The 17,895-nt window shown below is 46.1% G+C and overlaps 2 protein-coding genes across 2 annotated transcripts; one reads left to right on the top strand and one right to left on the bottom strand.

Annotated features, from left to right (window-relative positions):
- The first annotated feature begins 629 nt into the window (after positions 1-629).
- On the top strand, positions 630-8,045 carry LOC4332250 (autophagy-related protein 9). The gene is made up of 10 exons (XM_015776310.3): positions 630-835; positions 1,547-2,177; positions 2,262-2,582; positions 3,244-3,466; positions 3,669-3,848; positions 3,945-4,151; positions 5,056-5,133; positions 5,208-5,278; positions 5,378-5,488; positions 6,878-8,045. The coding sequence occupies exons 2-10, from the start codon at positions 1,603-1,605 to the stop codon at positions 7,818-7,820; spliced, it is 2,709 nt and encodes a 902-aa protein (XP_015631796.1). The 5' UTR covers positions 630-835; positions 1,547-1,602; the 3' UTR covers positions 7,821-8,045.
- Positions 8,046-10,209: 2,164 nt separating this feature from the next.
- On the bottom strand, positions 10,210-12,901 carry LOC4332249 (ACT domain-containing protein ACR8). The gene is made up of 4 exons (XM_015772352.3): positions 12,587-12,901; positions 11,675-12,476; positions 11,098-11,202; positions 10,210-10,880 (listed from the first exon to the last, which is right to left on the bottom strand). Exons 1-4 carry the CDS (start codon positions 12,646-12,648, stop codon positions 10,521-10,523), a joined length of 1,329 nt encoding a protein of 442 aa, XP_015627838.1. The 5' UTR covers positions 12,649-12,901; the 3' UTR covers positions 10,210-10,520.
- Between the last annotated feature and the right edge of the window lie 4,994 nt (positions 12,902-17,895).

The following is a 17,895-nucleotide window of genomic DNA, read 5'->3' as shown; positions in this document are numbered from 1 at the left end:
ACTAAGTTTATAGATAATATAATAATATTTATATTTATCAAATTAGTTTTATTAAATTAATAATTAAATATATTTTATAATAAATTTATCTTGAGTCGAAAATATTACTTATTTTTTTCTATAAACTTGGTTAAATATGAATAAAAAGTAGTTTGACTTTAACAAAAATCAAAACATCTTATAACCTGAAACGAACGAGGGAGTAGTCAATTTGCTAATTGTTTTTGTAAGGACGAAATCTGCTGTGAATGATGAGAGAGGCTAAATTGTGAATCATCTGCGAAGTGGCTTCAAGCCTTCGATTTCAACAGATTAAAATTAACGTGCCATCTGCACCAACCCAACCAAAATATATAGCAGTACGACGAAACGAAGAGACAACAAATCCGTTCCCCAAATGGCAATATTAGTGTTAGTCAATTTTTAATTAGTTAGCCTCATCCGGAAATCCACCGCGCCGGCAAGCCCAAGCCCCATGGCCCCCAGGTCCCAGTTACTTGGCGTCGTTGGCGACCAGCACAACGCGAGGCCACGCGCGCGCAGCAGCAGCCGCCCACGCGAAGCAAAGCAAAGCCAAACCCATGGATAAACGAAACGAATAAACACGATCCCCCGTCCAGTACGATTCCATTCTGTCCCCGATCCCGTCACGTCTCCTGGAAACACCCCACCCGCTTCTCGTCTCCTCGTCTCCTCGTTCGTCTCTCGCCTCGTCTTCCCCGTCCTCCGCGCGATTCCCCAACCCTCCCCGAAGCCGCAGTCCACCGCAAGTCGCCTGCCTCCTCCGCCCCGCGCCCCCTCCCCCCGTGCGCCGGCGATCGCCGGTGCCCGCCAGGTCGGTGGAGTCTATTGCTCTCTCTCTCTCTCTCTCTCCCCCCATTCCTTCCGCGCCGCTTTCGTGCTGATTTTTTTTAGCTTTGGATGAACGAGTTTTCGTTTTGGTGTTAGGCGTTATTGGGATGAGAAATCTAGGGTTTGGAACGGCGGTGTGCGGAGGTGGGTTGGGTGTTGGTGGGGAGAGGTTTGGCTAGAAGTTAGCTCAACTGGTTGTTAAGTAGATAGCCGTGAGGTCCGTGCGGGACACCGAATTGCTTTCCGTGGAGGCGACACAGACGATGTGAATGGTGATATGTACTGCGCGATTACGTTTCGGCTGCAGTTGATTGATCAATTCGTCAACATTTCTGAGCAAAATCCGTTTCATCATTAGGAATGAATTCATTTGGCATCACATTGCTGCTGCCTCTGGAAATGGAGGCACTACCCTGGTTGGCATCTAGTGCATGTATAGGATAAGTTCGTTTTTAGCCTTATTATCCATGGTGCCTTTTCGGTTTACCTGCGTTAAGCTTGTTCATAATTTTGTTTAGGCTCAGATTGTATGAAAAAGGTAGCTGTATATAGACGTACAAGTAAGAGCGTTAGCTCAGTTTCTTCTTAGCTCCCATACTTGTGAGTTTTTACACACATACATTTTGTTGTACTTGCTGGAAATTGCTGGTATGCAAAGTGTGATTCATTGAATTCCTTTTGGTTTTGGTGACAGGTTATTTCTTGTGGCATGGCAAGGATACATATTGGTCTTGGCTTGTTCTTTCATGAATGATGTCCTTCCGTTCGAAGGACAGAAATGTGCAACCACGATTTAATTGGCCATGGAGAAGCGAATCACCATTATCAGCACAACTGCTCATTGATATTCCACCTGAAATAGAGTTATCGGACTACAGAAGGTTGCCAGGTTCAGGAAGCGAGAGCCCATCTGGACTTCTCCATGGTGAAGGCTTCAAGGACGAACCAATTGCTGACTTGGATATTTTCTTTGAAAGGCTTTATGAATATTTCTGTGCAAAAGGGCTACGATGCATTGTTACCAAATGGATAATTGAGATGCTTAACGTACTTTTTATGGTATGCTGTATTGGGTTCTTTTTCTTAATTGTTGATTGGAATGCCCTCGGCCATTTGAAATGTGGTGTAGAGGCACTCGAATCCGGGGAAAAACCATGTGATCTAATGCAAGTCGTTAAGCATAATCCATTAGTTCCATTCACATTTCCTAAAATGATCACTATTGGATCAATGGTTATATTGACAACTTACGGTCTTATCAACTTCCTCAAGTTTTTCGTGCAACTCAGAAGTACATTGAATATTCGTGACTTCTACTGTAACAGGTAACATTTCTGATTAATATGTGTGTTTATAGCTCAGTGCAATCATCAATGACTGAATCCACCTTCTCTTTTCTTTTTGTGTAGTCTGAAAATTACAGATCTTGAGATCCAAACCATCTCATGGCCCAAAATAATTGAGAAGGTTGTCCTGCTACAGAAATCTCAGAAACTTTGTGTTGTAAGGGACCTCTCGGAGCATGATATTATCATGAGAATAATGAGGAAAGAAAATTACTTGATTGGGATGGTCAATAAAGGCATTATCTCATTTCCAATTCGTCCTTGGGTACCTGGAGCTGGACCAACTGTCAAATCCCATTTGCAAAACAGGAGAAACCATCTGATACTCCCGAAAGCCCTAGAATGGACATTAAATTGGTGCATCTTCCAAAGTATGTTTGATAGGTAAGGAAGTCTGTAGCTCTGTTACTTTTAACTAGCTAACATTGGATTATTCGGCCAAAGTATTTTGATAACATTTGTTTGGCAAATACTCTGCTGTCAACATAATGAATCTAGGTATCTTTTTCTTCCACATTAATCCTGCGTTTGGGAGAAAGCGGGTGAAGACACCCTTAAGTTGTCATGTAATAACACTTAATTGCACAAGAGAGTGCAAATGTCCCTACCAATCTTTATCATTCTCTTTTGTTATACATTATGTTCAATCTGTGTGGAATACAGAATTGTTGATGTTATGCATAATTGTCTCTAGCTAGCTGGTTACTAAATTCTAAACATCTTAACTCAAGCTTTACTGCTTTACTGATTTTCTGATGACTTCATAGAGATATCGAGTAATTTAGATATTCAATCTGTGTAAAAGCTGGATGCTTTTCTTCACCCCCATCTATTCCCATCAAACAGCTCTTATGTGGATTTTGCACAATAGCACCTAAAGACGTATTTGTGCTAAGATACCCTCCCAGCTTCCAGTTTGTACAACATCCGCTGAAACCTTCTAGCAAGAGCTCGCACATCGCATTGGGATGTTCCACGATTTTTTTGTGTGTGTAGTTTTAACCTCTAAAACTATACTGAAAGCCAATATCATTTTCTTCTGCAGTAAATTCTGTGTTCGGAAAGATTTTCTAACAAGCCCAGCTGTGTTAAAGAAGCGACTTGTATTTGTGGGCATTTCAATGCTTATCCTTTCACCCTGCCTTGTAATATTCCCATTAGTGTACCTCATTCTGAGACATGCTGAAGAAATTTATAATCACCCCAGTACAGCTTCATCTAGAAGATGGTCAAACTTATCAAGGTGGATTTTTAGAGAGTATAATGAGGTACCTTCTTTTGCAGAGATATTATTACTATTATGATGCAGTCATTGTCCTGTCCAGTATTTCTTCTAAATGCCTGCCATGTGCTTACTGTATTATATTAACTGCAAGCTCTGCCATTTGTTGAGGCCTATAGATACTATCATGCTATGCAATCAGCCTTGTTTTTCTTCGTCTAAAGCTCAGTTGCTTACAATAATTTCAGGTAGATCATTTCTTCAGACATAGGATGAACAACAGCGCTGTGCACTCTTTAAATTACCTGAAGCAATTTCCAACTCCACTGATTTCTATAATGGCAAAATTCATATCTTTTGTTTCTGGTGGTTTGGCTGGTGCTCTTATAATCATTGGATTTCTGGGTGAATCTGTTCTTGAGGGCCATGTAAGTTATTTCTTCCACTTTTTCTCATTTGCTATTACACATTTACACATGTCTTATTGACCTACTAAATCTCACATACATTCATATCTTCTGAAGATCTTTGGAAGAAATCTATTCTGGTATACTATTGTTTTTGGAACAATAGCTGCCATAAGTCGAAAAGTAGTGGCTGATGAACTTCAAGTAATTGACCCAGAAGGCGCTATGTGCAATGTTGTCCAACAAACGCATTATATGCCTAAGAGGTGGCGTGGTAAAGAGGACAGTGAAGTGGTGCGAAGAGAATTCGAAACACTATTTCAGGTATTTTATCAGTTCGAGAGAATTTTGCATATACCATATATAATCAATTAGATATTTAGTGTTCTGTATACTGTACTACTTGGCTTTGGAACTTCAACCATCACCATCATCAAATTTTCTAGTTATTTGTGATTCTGCTCTTTATTTTTTTGTCATTGAAAGAACTGCGCAAATGCTCTGGGCTGATGTCCACATAATCTTATTTGAACAAAATTGTACAAATGCAAGGTGCGCACACAAAAGTACACGAAAAAAAGGTGGTTTGGCAAAGAGTTGACTGAGAGAATTGTGCAATGTGCATATACCGTACTGAATCAACTAATCAACATACTTACTTGTCCTATGTGCTGTACAATTTGGCTTTGGAATGTCACCAATCACTATCATTCATTTTGTCAGCACTCATCGTCTTTCTTTATTGAGAGAACTATGAAAGGTTGTATGTTGATCTCAACAGAATGTTATTCAACAAAATTGTACAAGTGCAATGCCCACCTTAGAGAAGTACATGAAAAAGTGACGGCCCAACTAAGTTACATCGCAGTAACGCTGACAATCGTAAACTCATTTGATATTAAAGTTGTTCGTGGCCACTGGGTGATTCAGCAGTTGCATTTTTAAATGAGTCTCACTTGCTTATTTTGCTAGGTGAATCTGGAAATAATAGTGTTCAAATTCTCTGATAGAACTAATGACAAAGCTTGGCATTTTCTAGTTGTTTTATATTGCTTTCAGTTAAAGCGCTATATCTGAAGATGAAAAGAAAATGAGTTTCTCTTTGTTTAAGTGCTTTGCAGTCTAGATATCAGTACCTTACATTTGTATCTTGGTTGATTTACGTTTAATACTCTATTGTCCATATCATATTGCTCTGAATTTTAACTAAGTAATTTTACAAATGCAGTTTACCATAGTAATGCTGCTTGAAGAGATGGCCTCCATTTTCATCTCTCCTTACTTGCTCATCTTTGAGGTACCAAAGGTAATGTTCTGAACTTGCTCAACAACAGTGTTTTTTCTAAAGTTCTTTGACAGTGAACTCCTTTTATTATACAGCGTGTTGATGATATTCTGCGATTCATCTCAGACTTCACGATTTATGTAGATGGGGTGGGAGATGTGTGCAGGTTCTCTCTTGATGTTTCTTAAGAAATGAATTTTGTTATCATATATTGCCACTGGGTTTTTAAAACATTTAACATCATTTATTCTCTGTGTTTCAATAGCCTAAGCTTGTTTGACTTCAGAAGACATGGAAATAGAAACTATGCTTCACCATTTGATGCACTTAAAACGCTTAGGAGCTCCCAAGGGAAAATGGAGAAATCATTTTTAAGGTACATTTAATTTCAAGTTTGAATTACTTCATGTGTTTCTTACTAGCTATTATATTGTACTCATATTGTTATTAAAAAGATATCTTAAGGGCCATCATTTGTTTATTGAAATGGCTTTGGTGTACTTTAGTAGTTCTTGGCTCTGAGGTTGTACTGTGGTATGATTTGCACGCTATTGTTATTTCATACTCTTGTTCAAACTAGGGGGGTATTTTAGTTCTATGAACATTTTACGAGGAAATGTGTTAGTTTGTCTATGTAGTTTGCCCATGTCAACAGCATAGTGCATATGGTCTAGACTGTACAAGTCAACATTAACTATGGATATATGATGAAAATATTTCTCAGAAAATCACAACAAATGTGTTTCCAGCATTTAATTGAATTTACCAGAGTATTATTTGAGTATACTGTTTTGTCCATAAATATGGCCAAAGCTGAACACTTGACCATGATACTTTTTTGGGTGTCTTCTTGTCAGCACTATAGACTCTGTAGAATATAGGCACTACGGTGCTGCCCTCGTCACATCATATTCCAAGAAAGCGACATCCATTTTTGGTTTAGTACTTTAGTCCACCATGTACATTGCATTTTCAAGAGTGAATAACAGAATAAGCAAAGTTGTACTCCAAGTTTCACTTGAGGCTTAATTTGGTCCTTGACGTTTCAGTCCGTCCATATTAGACCATTAGTCCTTCATGTTTTCATTTTAGTTCAAACTCATCGTTGGACCCACTTGTGAAGACATATAGCTAAATCTAATTAGCATCTCTCTTGATAAATGACTATTATTCCCTAATTTCACATGTATAAGAAAAAGGAAAAGAAAAAGACAAATATGTACTATTTGGCCAGTGAACCTGTTTCTCAAGACCCCTCCAATACCCAATGGTTGTGTGCTGTTTTTTTTTTTCTGTTGAAATTTGTGTACAATGAGTTCTCTTAGATAAGGGATATTTTGTAATAGAAATGTTGACTTATTATTGGCTAATCAAGTGGGTGCAAGTATGATTTCGAACCAAAACGAATACTTAGAGGACCTGTGTGGACAAAATAGAACTTAAAGGACCAAATTGAGCCTCTGGTGGAACTTTAGGGACTAGATTAGCTATCCACCCAACTTCCAACTGTATGCAATGTGCCCTGCTGTTGTCCTACAGGCCTAATGGATACTGGCCACTTTGTACTATGTATAGTTAGGAGGTTTTAGTTAGTCACAAGTGTTGCAGCCAAGGGTAGATCCAGGCGTAGGACACAACGCCCTTGTAATTGGTTGTTACCAATTGCAAAATTCGAAGATACAAATGGCCTAGCTTAATACAAGCTAGCTCAGCCCAAGGTTTAATGCTAAAAATAGGTCTAATTCTATTATATGATTGTTTACAGTTTTCAAAGTGTGTATCCATCATGGGAACCAAATGCAGAAGGCAAACAATTCTTAACTAACCTCCAAAAGTTCAAGGAAAAGCAAATACGGCAGCAGGCTCTTGCACAATATCAAGCAATGGAAGCATCAGGCTTTGTGGCAAGCACCAGAGGTCACAGGGATGATATCTTCCACCAACTACTCCCTAGTGATATCCATAACCGTGCTGAGGCCATCTCACCTGCTGTTTACAATTTGGGCCCGTTAGGATTGCTTGACACAGATCAAAGAAGTCATCCATATATTCTGGATTGGTACTACGTCTGCCATCCACCTCACTTGGATAGAACCGAGGCTCCTTATTTCAACGAAGTGTTCCCTGAGACCAGTGAGAACACAGGTTCAGCAGCATTTAAAGCATCTGAAATTGAAGAAGCAAGGGGCTGGGACTCTGATATGGTTCCCCCGCCTCGAGCAGATCGCGATGAGTGGAACTTTAACCATGAAAGGGTTCGAAGCCATATGGATGCATCGACATCAAGCAATTTGTTTCATCATGCTCCAGTAGAACACCATGATACCAAAGGAAATATTATCGATTGGTGGGATCAAGCACCTGAACATTCTACTGGTCAACAAGGAAGTTTTCTGGAGCCTCCGGAATTTGGAAATCGATATGTTGCTGGTAACCGTTCCAGTTATCACTCTGGTGATGTGTCTGATGGAAGTGTGGAAGAGCTTGAGCGAAGCTATAACAGAAGTAGCAGCAGCTGGAGAAGACCTCAAGATTTGTCCACTACAAGGTATATGGACGACTCTGACATTGAGGAAGGGTTGAATCTTCCTTTTGCTGATCTCCCGCAGAAGGATGAAGATGCTCGACATGGCACATCTGATACTAATGACCCCACGCCAGTCGGCCTTCCTGTAAGAATAATTCCTAGAAGCAGTGACCCTGTTTAGACTGAAAAGCTCTCAGATACGTATGTTTGTGCATGGTTGTAAATATCTGTGTGAACCACGTCACAAACTTCACCAAAACTGGCAAACGCCGCAAATTCATTTGTACAGAACCACATATTACCTCACTGTATAGTCTTCTCCCTGCCCTCCTAGGGATTGTGGAGCAGGGGAAGAACCATTCTTTTGCAGCACGAAATGCATGGATCCAGTTGTTGCCTCGTTTCATTTTTTTTCCTGCACTATGTTAATCAATTTATGCAGTGATTAGCCATTGCCGCATTACAGACCTTGCAACCATGAAAGTACTGTCAACTTCAAGTACTATCGCTGTTCCTGTAGTAACTTGTACAGTTCTACCTGATGGCTCTACAGGAGTACAGCATAAAGCAATCAGGACATGCAGTTGATCCAGTGATTGATCAGCAACCCAAGCTGTATGAAGGAATCCGATGCTGGGGGCCATTACCTTGGTCGTCCAGACGGGCAAGGGTCGAGGCAGAGGGAAGCGTCTAGCCGTCTACCTTGCTTGCCAGGCACTTGACAGTTCTTGCCAACTGGAGCTGTCATTTTTAAGGCACTAACAGAAAGAAAAAAAAGTATTTGTGAGTATGTACACTCTTGGGGCCAGACAGGACGCCAGCAGCTCTAGTTTCATTGTCGAGATCGAAGCCAGGAAAAGGGTCGTCCTCTGAAAACGATGCCGTTTCGATATGCAGATTGGTAGGAGTAGGTCTAGCACGCGGCACGCAACAATACCGACATAGTCCAGACCAAACCCCTGCAGCAATTGGAGTAGCAGAAAGGCTGGTTGGACCAGCTGAGATCCGGGCCCAGAAAACACAAGCAGAAGGAAAGGGGACCCTGATGAGCAGCATTGCCATCTACTGCTATTCATTGTTCTTCGCCCAATGCTTCACGTCCGGATAAACTTGCAATGAATTCGAGCTTCGAGTCCGGTCATGATTTTTCTTTTCATTTTTTCAGTCTTCTTACCGGCTGATTCTGATCGAGCTCGCAAATCGTCATTTCACCAAATTGCCAACTTGGCTAGCTTCGATCATAAATCGGCTAATCCGTGGCGGTTTCCCGCACGTTTTGCTCCCTATGGACGCTACATCCACCCGTCGTCCTTGGAGGATTCACGTGACAAGGAACCCTACGGCTCACCCCCAAAAATCAATCCCCAATTAAGTTTTGGTACGAACTTGAGCTACCTACATCATGCCCATCTCCGACGGAAAAGAGGGAAACGGAAACTAAAAAGGTTACAGGTCGTTTTCTTCCGTTGAGCTACTACCACGCACAGCTGCCCCGAAAGCAAAACCGAGATCGTATCGTCTCGACGTTTCGTTGGCACCAAGGCATGCACACGCCTCGGTTTGGTTCAGCTCGATTCGATCGGTGGCAGTTGGCGGTAGGTCGGCAGTTGTTGGGTTTCTCCTCGATCGCTTCGTAATAAAACCTGCAGGCAAAGAACGTTCAGAAACCGGTAAGCCGGTTCGTTCCGCACGGCGTGACATGGTCCGGTTAAAAATTCTAAGCGAGCGTCAGCGTCGTCCTCGTCGCGCAAGGAATTAAACCCACGGACTTCGTGTGCATCCTGGTGCGTTGATAAGAGGAGAAACGGCCATAATTCCAACGATGATAGCAAGGCACCGCCCGGTCCGTGCGAGTACGTGGTTAAATACTTAAGCCGCGCGCGGTGATGCGAGGTGTGAGCAATTGTGATATTTTCCCCCTCTTTAATTGTTGTTTCTTTTCACGGGGACAAAAGCCGTGAGCACATATGTCACGCATGGACACCTAAGTGGCCATTGGACTCTCTCAAAACGACTTTTTAATGAGGCTGTAGCAATGTCAAATGGTTTTATACGCATGGACAGTGAAGCTTTGTCGGCAAATACATTGAAAACGGTTACTTCTTCGTGGTAAAGCGACGTTCGTACAAAGGGTTTTTGACATGGATGAGGATTGGAGCACAGTTCTTTAGTTCAACCTAAGCATGTTGAATCGGCTGTCATATTCCGTTGATTAATCGTTCTTGTTGCCTCACTTCGTTTAATTTAGACTTTAGATGATTCTAGTTGGTAATATTTTTAGTGTTCTCGGATTTCTCTTGTCTGGCCACATGGCAGCGCTTTTGGACAACTTGTAAACAAGTGGTTACAATTACAATCAGCAGTGATAAAAGTAAATTATTCAGTTGCCACAGGATATGTAAAGATTGCGTGTGTGGAATGAGTTACGTTAATATTTATGGGCCGCTAATACACCAGTTACTAGGCTCCTATAACAATCAGGCAAAAACAGTTCACAGAAAACATGCCCCCATTTGCATTGCATACAACAGGTGCCTGAAGGGATCAAATGAGAATTGACACTAGTTGCATTTGCAGGTCAAACATGATAGTTCCTTTTAGTTAAACATCATTAAGTAGCACTTATGTACAAACCCTATTTACATTCATCTTCTATCTGTCTATTTCCATGTAAAAGATGCATGACCCACCAACGCGTCCCTTTAAACCTCCAAGCTGTTAATTACCGACAAGCAGCCTTTTTCATTTCTACTATATACACGTGACAACTAATAAATCCTAAAAAAAGAGCATAAAAAAATCTACTCAATTTACAAACTAACCCATGGACCGCCCCCATATTTACACAAGCATGCCATCGGATCGGACACGTCATCTGTACTCACGAGCAGGATCTTATGAGGCCAAGGCTGAAGAGGTTCTTCTTGACGAGGCTCCCCAGCGAGAACAGCCCGCCGCCGCCGCCGCGGCCGGCGGCGTCGCCTTCCGCCGAGCAAAGGCGCGGCCACCGCTCCTCGTCCACCCGGAGGCTCTCCGTGCCGATCCTCTGTATCACCTCGTCGATCGTCTTGGGATCGGCGGGGCGGCCGGCCACGTCGGTGACGTGGAAGACGTTCATGGCCATGTCGTCCCTTGTCGTGATCTCGGCGTGCGTCACCGAGAGGCCGTTCTCCCGGAACACGCGCGTCACGTAGGCGAGCAGCCCGCGGCGGTCGGAGATGCGGAGCTCGAGCCGCACGCCCTGCACACAGAAAAAAGATCGCGTCAGACGGACGGGCACCGCGCGCGCTGGCTGGGATTTCGGCCGAACACATGGGGGGTGTAGTGGAAAGTCGGGCAAGAACGAAAGTGACTTCGCGGCTTGGTGCTGCGAAGTGGGCACAGCACAGCACGGCCGCGATCGGTGGCGTGGCATGGAGGGAAAGCAAAGGAGATACTACTGCTACTCCATCACGTACCTCGGATGCGCGCCTCTCGATTGCCGCTTGCAAGCATCGGATCACATGCTGCCTCTCGGCCTCCGAGCTGATTGGCCGCCCGTCCGAACGCCGTATGTAGAACTCCTGCAAGCGGTGAAGCCAAGCAAACATAGCTCAGGTTAAGCTAGTACACATGTATACCCAAAAAAAATGCAACTTTTAATCCAACATCGCGAAGCAGAACACACGAGGCAAATAGCAACTATTCCATCAGCCTCACCAAATTCGAAATCATAATTTCCATCGACGATGGGGCCGACATAGGAATAGCAGTGAAATCAAACAAAAAAAGAAGGGAAACGGTAAACGTCATTAGAAAGCAAAAGCGAGGTAAAAGAATTTGGGAAAAAAATGACAGAAGACGATTCGCCTAACACAACCACCCAAAGAAACATCTAGATTCGTGAGAGGAAGCCAGCTCAACCAAAGAGAAGAACAGAGTAGAGGGGAATTGGTAACACCGAACCCAAAATTAACAATGAGACTTGGGGAAATTGGACCAACCAAAACAAATCTTGAAAGCTGGATGATGGGGAGAAACAGCTGGAAGGCTCACCTGCTGCGCGTGATCGCCGTCGGTGTCGAACGTGCCGTGGTACACCACGTAATCCAAGTCCGTCAAGGTGCAGACCACGTCGAAGAGCAGCTTCGGCCTGTCGCGGCAGCTCACGGTCACCACCGAGTACCCTCTCTCCCCCCAATCCTGCACCGCCACCGCCGTCATCGGCGCGGCGCCGCGGCTGTCGGCCTCCCCGTCCTCTTTCAGCAGCTGGTGGAGCCTCCGGTCCAGGTTTCCGGCCGCCGACGGATCAGCCAGGACCGTCCTCGCGCAGCGCGCGCCGCCGCGGAGGACGTGCCTGAGGCGGGACTCGATGCGCCTGACCCGGGCCGCGTCGTCGATCGGCGCGCCCGTCTCCTCGTCGCGGACGAACACCAGCGCTGCGACGCGGCCGCCGTGCGTCCACGCCCTGGCCTCGACGGTGTTACACCGGAGGTCGTGCAGCACGGCGAACACCTCCGAAAGGAGGCCCGGGCGGTCGGCGCCGACGAGCTCGAGCAGGGTGAGCCCCTCCGCGGCGGGGCCGCCCGCCGCCGCCCGCGGCAATGCTTCCGCGGACAGCGACGACTCGAGGCGCGCCAGTAGCGCGTCCGCGTCGGCCACCTTCCTCCCCGCGGCGTCCGTGACGTGGAACACGTCCATGAACCACCGCCCGTCGTCGGACGAGATGTACCCCTTGCGGACGCACACCCCGTGCTCCGACAGCGCCGCCACCGCCTCCAGCAGCATCCCGTGCTTCCGCGCGCTGTGCACCTGCACCAGCGTCGCCGTCGCGCACACCCCGCTGTCCACCACCACCCTGTACCACACCGCGCCCGCGCGCAACAACAACAGCACCCTCACCACCCGTTCGATCGATGATCCCAAACCGGAACACACCACAACAGCAACAGCAACGAGAACCCTTACCTCGGGGTGTTCATGTGCCGCACGAAGAGCTCATACACCTCGGAGGGATGGTACCGCTCCATCGCCTCTGCCGCTGCCGCTGCCGCTTCAGTTTGCCCGCCTCCCGCAACGGTTTCTTCCCAATAAATTTCCTTCGAGACGGCGAAGAAGTTTTTTTTTTCCGCTCGGCGGAGTGGAACAGGTTCGGTCGGGCGGAGAGCGGTTCAAAATCGGGCGAGGAATTGGAAACGGTGGGTTTTTGGCTGCCGCTGCGCTGCGGTTGGCTGTGCCGATGCTCCCTTGTGAGGTGGCCGCGCCGGGCGGGGGGGTTGGGTTGGGTTGGGTTTGGCTCAGTCAGCGCCCGTCTAAAATGGGGGCAAAAGATTGGCGCGGTTTCGGCGTTGGCTCCCTGCGAGTCAAATGGCGGTCGCGGGAGAGGACTGGGCGAGTGGAATTGTATGCAGTCGCGGGGTTGGACTTTGGACCGAACTCGGCTGCCTGGAACGGGGAATTCTTTGGGAGATGTGGTGGTATGGGAGAGGGTGGCGTGTGGAAAGTTTTTGTAGCGTTCGGACAGGGGAAAGCGGCTCGATTGGGGAAGAGAGACAGCTTCACTGGCCCATCCCTGGTGGCCACCTGTCACCCACTTTTCCCTTTTCAGATTGTTCTTTCTTGTGTTCAGCTGCTACCTTGTTTGCCAAACCAGTGGAGTGTTTACATGTAATTTATAGATATAAGTAGGGAAAATAGAGGTTCTGCTATTATGCTCTCTTCCTCTTGTTTATTACCTTAAGCTAACATGACCATAAATACAAACCCTAAATAGCACATCCTTGTAAGTAGCAAATTAGAATTTTGTTATCGTTTACTTTGTATAGCTGAACAGGTACACGTTCGTTTCTACTTCTTGTGGCTGCAACCCCAACTCGGCAGTAACCGATTAAAGAGAAAAGCCGCGGCCTTCACGAAACGATCGCAAAATACGCAGGCAAAGGCAGCACCACCGACTGGCCGCTCGCGTTATACACACACCGCGTACGTACGCTTCTAGGTGGAGACGGAATACAACACGCGGGGATCTGATTCACACCTGCCACGCACAGCTTGCACGCACGCGAGCGATATCAGGATGATGATGGCCGATCCACGCGACTGGTCCGCTCCCACCGAACCGTGGGGGCCGCGTTACCGGTTAAGGCGCGTCACTGTGTCAGTGATGGCCCAGTTCCACCGCTTGCCTTCTTGCTTGCCATCCAAGCCACTGCCTGGATGGTGAATCACCGACTTATGCTCATAACGTGCGCACACTCACCCCTATGAACTCACACATGTATACCCTATCCCTATAAGCACCTCCGGAAGACTGGGCTGGCATATCTTGAAATTGATGAAGTCACCACAGACGCCTCGCTGTCGACGGGTACGTCGCCTACCACTGAAAGAATAATTAGCCGTAAATGAGAGCCTGTTTAGTTCGGGAACAATTTTTTTTTTCATGCCACATTACATATACGGATATATATTTAAAGTATTAAACGTAGGCTAATGTATGGTTTAATTCCCAACTTTTTCTTTAAACTTCTAACTTTTCCATCACATTAAAACTTTCCTACACACACAAACTTAACTTTTCCATCACATCGTTCCAATTTCAATCAAACTTCCAATTTTAGCGTGAACTAAATACATCCTAATAACAAAACAAATTACAGATTCTGTCTGAAAACTGCGAGATGAATTTATTAAGTCTAATTAATCTATCATTAGTAAATGTTTATTGTAGCACTACATTGTCAAATCATGTAGCAATTAGGTTTAAAAGATTTATCTCGCAAATTACACGTAATTTGTGTAATTAATTTTTTTAATCTATATTTAATACTTTATGTATGTGTCGAAACATTCGATGTGACATAGATTGTTTGTGAAGTGAAGTAAACAGGGCCTAAGCTGTCAAGGCAAAAACAAGGTTAAGCTAGTTCACTCTCTTTGGAAAGTGGAAACTCCATCATCTGGGAATTGGGGTACGTTCACTGTAGTAGGAGACTAGGAGCAGTAGATATGCGGAGGTTCTATGGACACTGTTACTACGAAAAATTAGCTGAAACGTGAGTGACGGAAGACAAAAGGGGTAAGATTGTTACGAGCTGATGAAACGAATCCTGAGTACAGAATATACTCTCTATTTATTCTCTTTGATGTTGATTAGTTTAAAATGAACTAAACAATATCGTAAAACTAGAAACAGAGAGAGTAGATAGGATGGACGGAAAAGAAATACCAGTAAGACTCAACTGAAAATACAGGAGCTAGTCATGTGAAATTGGAAGTGGTATAGTAGCTAGTATAGATCCTAAAAATTCACGGCTTTCTTAGCTGTGAAGGGAGGCCATGGAGCAGCTGATAGGAGAGATCTAGAATCTAAATCTCATAATTAAAGCCGTTTAAGTATCCAACAGTGGATCTATGGAAATGATGTTGTCCTTTCAGCACATGCCTTTTTCCCCCAAGTTTTCTTCGATCGTCCTGCAGCTTGTTATTAAGTTAGCTGTACCAGGTTGTGAATCTTTCAGGCTAGCCCAGTTCGTATCAATGTGACATTTCTTCCGGAGTTAGAGGCGTCCATTTTCCATGCTTCGGCGGCCATCTGTGTGGTACGCTTGCATAGATGCATGTGAAAGGATTGGAATTGCTGTGTTCCTTGTAACTGATGTACGAAAAGCACGTGCCTGCAGCAAGGACGATTGGACGAGCCCTCTCTTGGCCAATAGTAACTCCGAGATTTTGGGCGCGTGATTAACTTCAGACTTTCAGAGAAACATGCATATAGATCTCGGTGAGACCAGGGTTTTCTTTTTCTTTTTAATACGGAGTAGTATATCGAAACAAGCCAATAAAACGGGCATAATGGCACCGCGCGATCGCGTCGCCGCCCCTGATCCGGGTCGGTGCCAATCTCCAAGAATTCCCGAAACGAAATTGCAGCGGCGACGGCGACGCGGCACGATTGGTGGCGTCGCGGGACCGCGGGAGGAGTGGCGTTGGCCCTTGGGCCTCGCGTACGGCCGGCGGACACATGGAGAAGTGCGTCCCCCCGCGTCCGCATGTGCCCGGGTTGCTCTGAGAGAGACGGCAGCCTACGCGTGTCCAACCCGACGCGGCCACGTGAGCCGACGAGAACGCGCGGGCATGGAGCGGTGGCACATGTGCCGCGCGCGCAGCGGCACCAGCACAGCAGCCGCGCCATGTGGGTGGGGGTACGGTCGCGCAAACACCGGTGCGCCCGCGAGATCCCGCGGTGAAACCGAGGTGGGAGACGGCGCACGGGACAACAACGCCCCGCACGGTGGGGCGCCGCGCGCGGTTCTCACCCTCACCCTCTCGATCCCTCTCCGCCCCGCGCGCGGTTCGGCGGGTGGCCGCGCTGCCGCGCATGTGGCGCCGTCGCGCGCCGTGTCCCCCCAACCCACCCACGACTGCCACGAGCCCCAGAGCCCGTGGCCGGTACCCATGTGCGCTTGTTTTACGGTGCGGCGTTTTGCCGGTTTACACGGTACACTAGCCCACGACACAGTACCACTACTCCAGCACTCAAACAAAACTACTACTTCCTCCGTCTTAAAATATAGACTCAACACGATCTCTAATATGCTACTTTGACTAACAATATCTATATAGAAGTAAGATGTTTTAAGAAAAAGAGTTACATATTACGATAGTTTTTTTTAATGACAAATCTAGTAACATCAATTTTACGTGATTATTATTTTTTATTTTTCACTATTAATAGTTAAAGTTGAAATTGTTTAACTTATACACGGTATACTAGCCCACGACACAGTACCACTAGTCCAGCACTCAAGCAAAACTCCATTCTGATTAAGGAATCAGATACGTGCCAGGTTTACCAATGATTCCGGGGACGGCGGGGAGACTCCTCACTGCATCACTACCAGTAATCCAGTACTGCACACCGCGAGTCCGCGACACTCAGGATCTCTATCAAGGAATCAGATACGAGCCCAGGTTACGAATGATTCTGGGGATAAGCAGGCCGCTGGAACCTCCACAATCTAGGAGGACAGCGACACGGACGGGCTACTTTTGCTTCAGTTCTCCGAGTCATCAGCCTGCCAAATAGATTAGTGAAGGGAAGGTACCACCTTCCTTGGATGCTTTGTTTTAGAGAAAGCTTAATTGCAGTGTTAGCACGAGGTCCGATTCGTGTTACCTTTCGGTTACGTGGTAATGTCGGCAAGCTGGACGAACAACGCTACTTGACCAGCTTTACCAGACTTTTAGTTTAACCAAAGGACGTTCTCGTAGCCAAGTAATCAAAGGGAAGTCATGTGTGAGTCACCGGATGCAGTTGGTGATTGCTGTTCACCAAACTCTCTCCTATATGTTGTTAGAATAAATGGGCTATGCCCAATTTATCCTATTGAATCTCAGATGCCCATAATAAGTGTTAAGAATAATAATACCACCTCAGGATTTAAGCGAGGAATATCTCAACCTAAATAGGGAGTTATTGGAGGCTCCCTGTTGACTGGTTGAGGTGGGGGTTGGAAAGCCACACGCGCGCGCGCCGGGCCGAGGGAGAGGCGTGGCGTGCGTCACATCACGTCGCTACTCTTTTGCAACCACTAACCCACGTTCCTCCGCAACAGCGCGTCCACGATCCCACGTTCCTACGACTGATAGATAAGGACGCGTCCACGATCCCACGTTTCCACGACTGCCTCTCTCCTAATAGATAAGGAGGCCGATAGATAAGGACGCGCCGTGAGTCCGATCAGAACGATCCGATAGATAAGGAGGCCGTGAGTCCGATCAGAACGTTCCTACGACTGATAGATAAGGACGCGTCCACGATCCCACGTTCCCACGACTGCCTCTCTCCTAATAGATAAGGAGGCCGTGAGTCCGATCAGAACGATCCGCTTGCTTCTTTCCCGGGTGTTAGTTCCTCCTCCTCCGCGCTTGTGCTGCTCTCGCCTCTTCGCTTCTGATCGCTTGCGCGCACGAGAGATCGGAAGGAGCAGGGCCTCCGGAACCACACCTTCTCCTGAGATCTGCGCACCGCCCACGATCTCACGTTCCCACGACTGCCTCCCACGTTCCCACGACTGCCTCTCTCCTAATAGATAAGGAGGCCGTGAGTCCGATCAGAACGATCCGATAGATAAGGAGGCCGTGAGTCCGATCAGAACGATCCGCTTGCTTCATAAGGACGCGTCCACGATCCCACGTTCCCATGACTGCCTCTCTCCTAATAGATAAGGAGGCCGTGAGTCCGATCAAAACGATCCGATAGATAAGGAGGCCGT

Source organism: Oryza sativa, chromosome 3 (assembly GCF_034140825.1).
Source record: "Oryza sativa Japonica Group chromosome 3, ASM3414082v1".
Taxonomy (NCBI): Eukaryota; Viridiplantae; Streptophyta; class Magnoliopsida; order Poales; family Poaceae; genus Oryza; species Oryza sativa.
The sequence above is the reverse complement of the archived record's forward strand: the minus strand, read 5'-3'. Positions and strand labels throughout refer to the sequence as shown.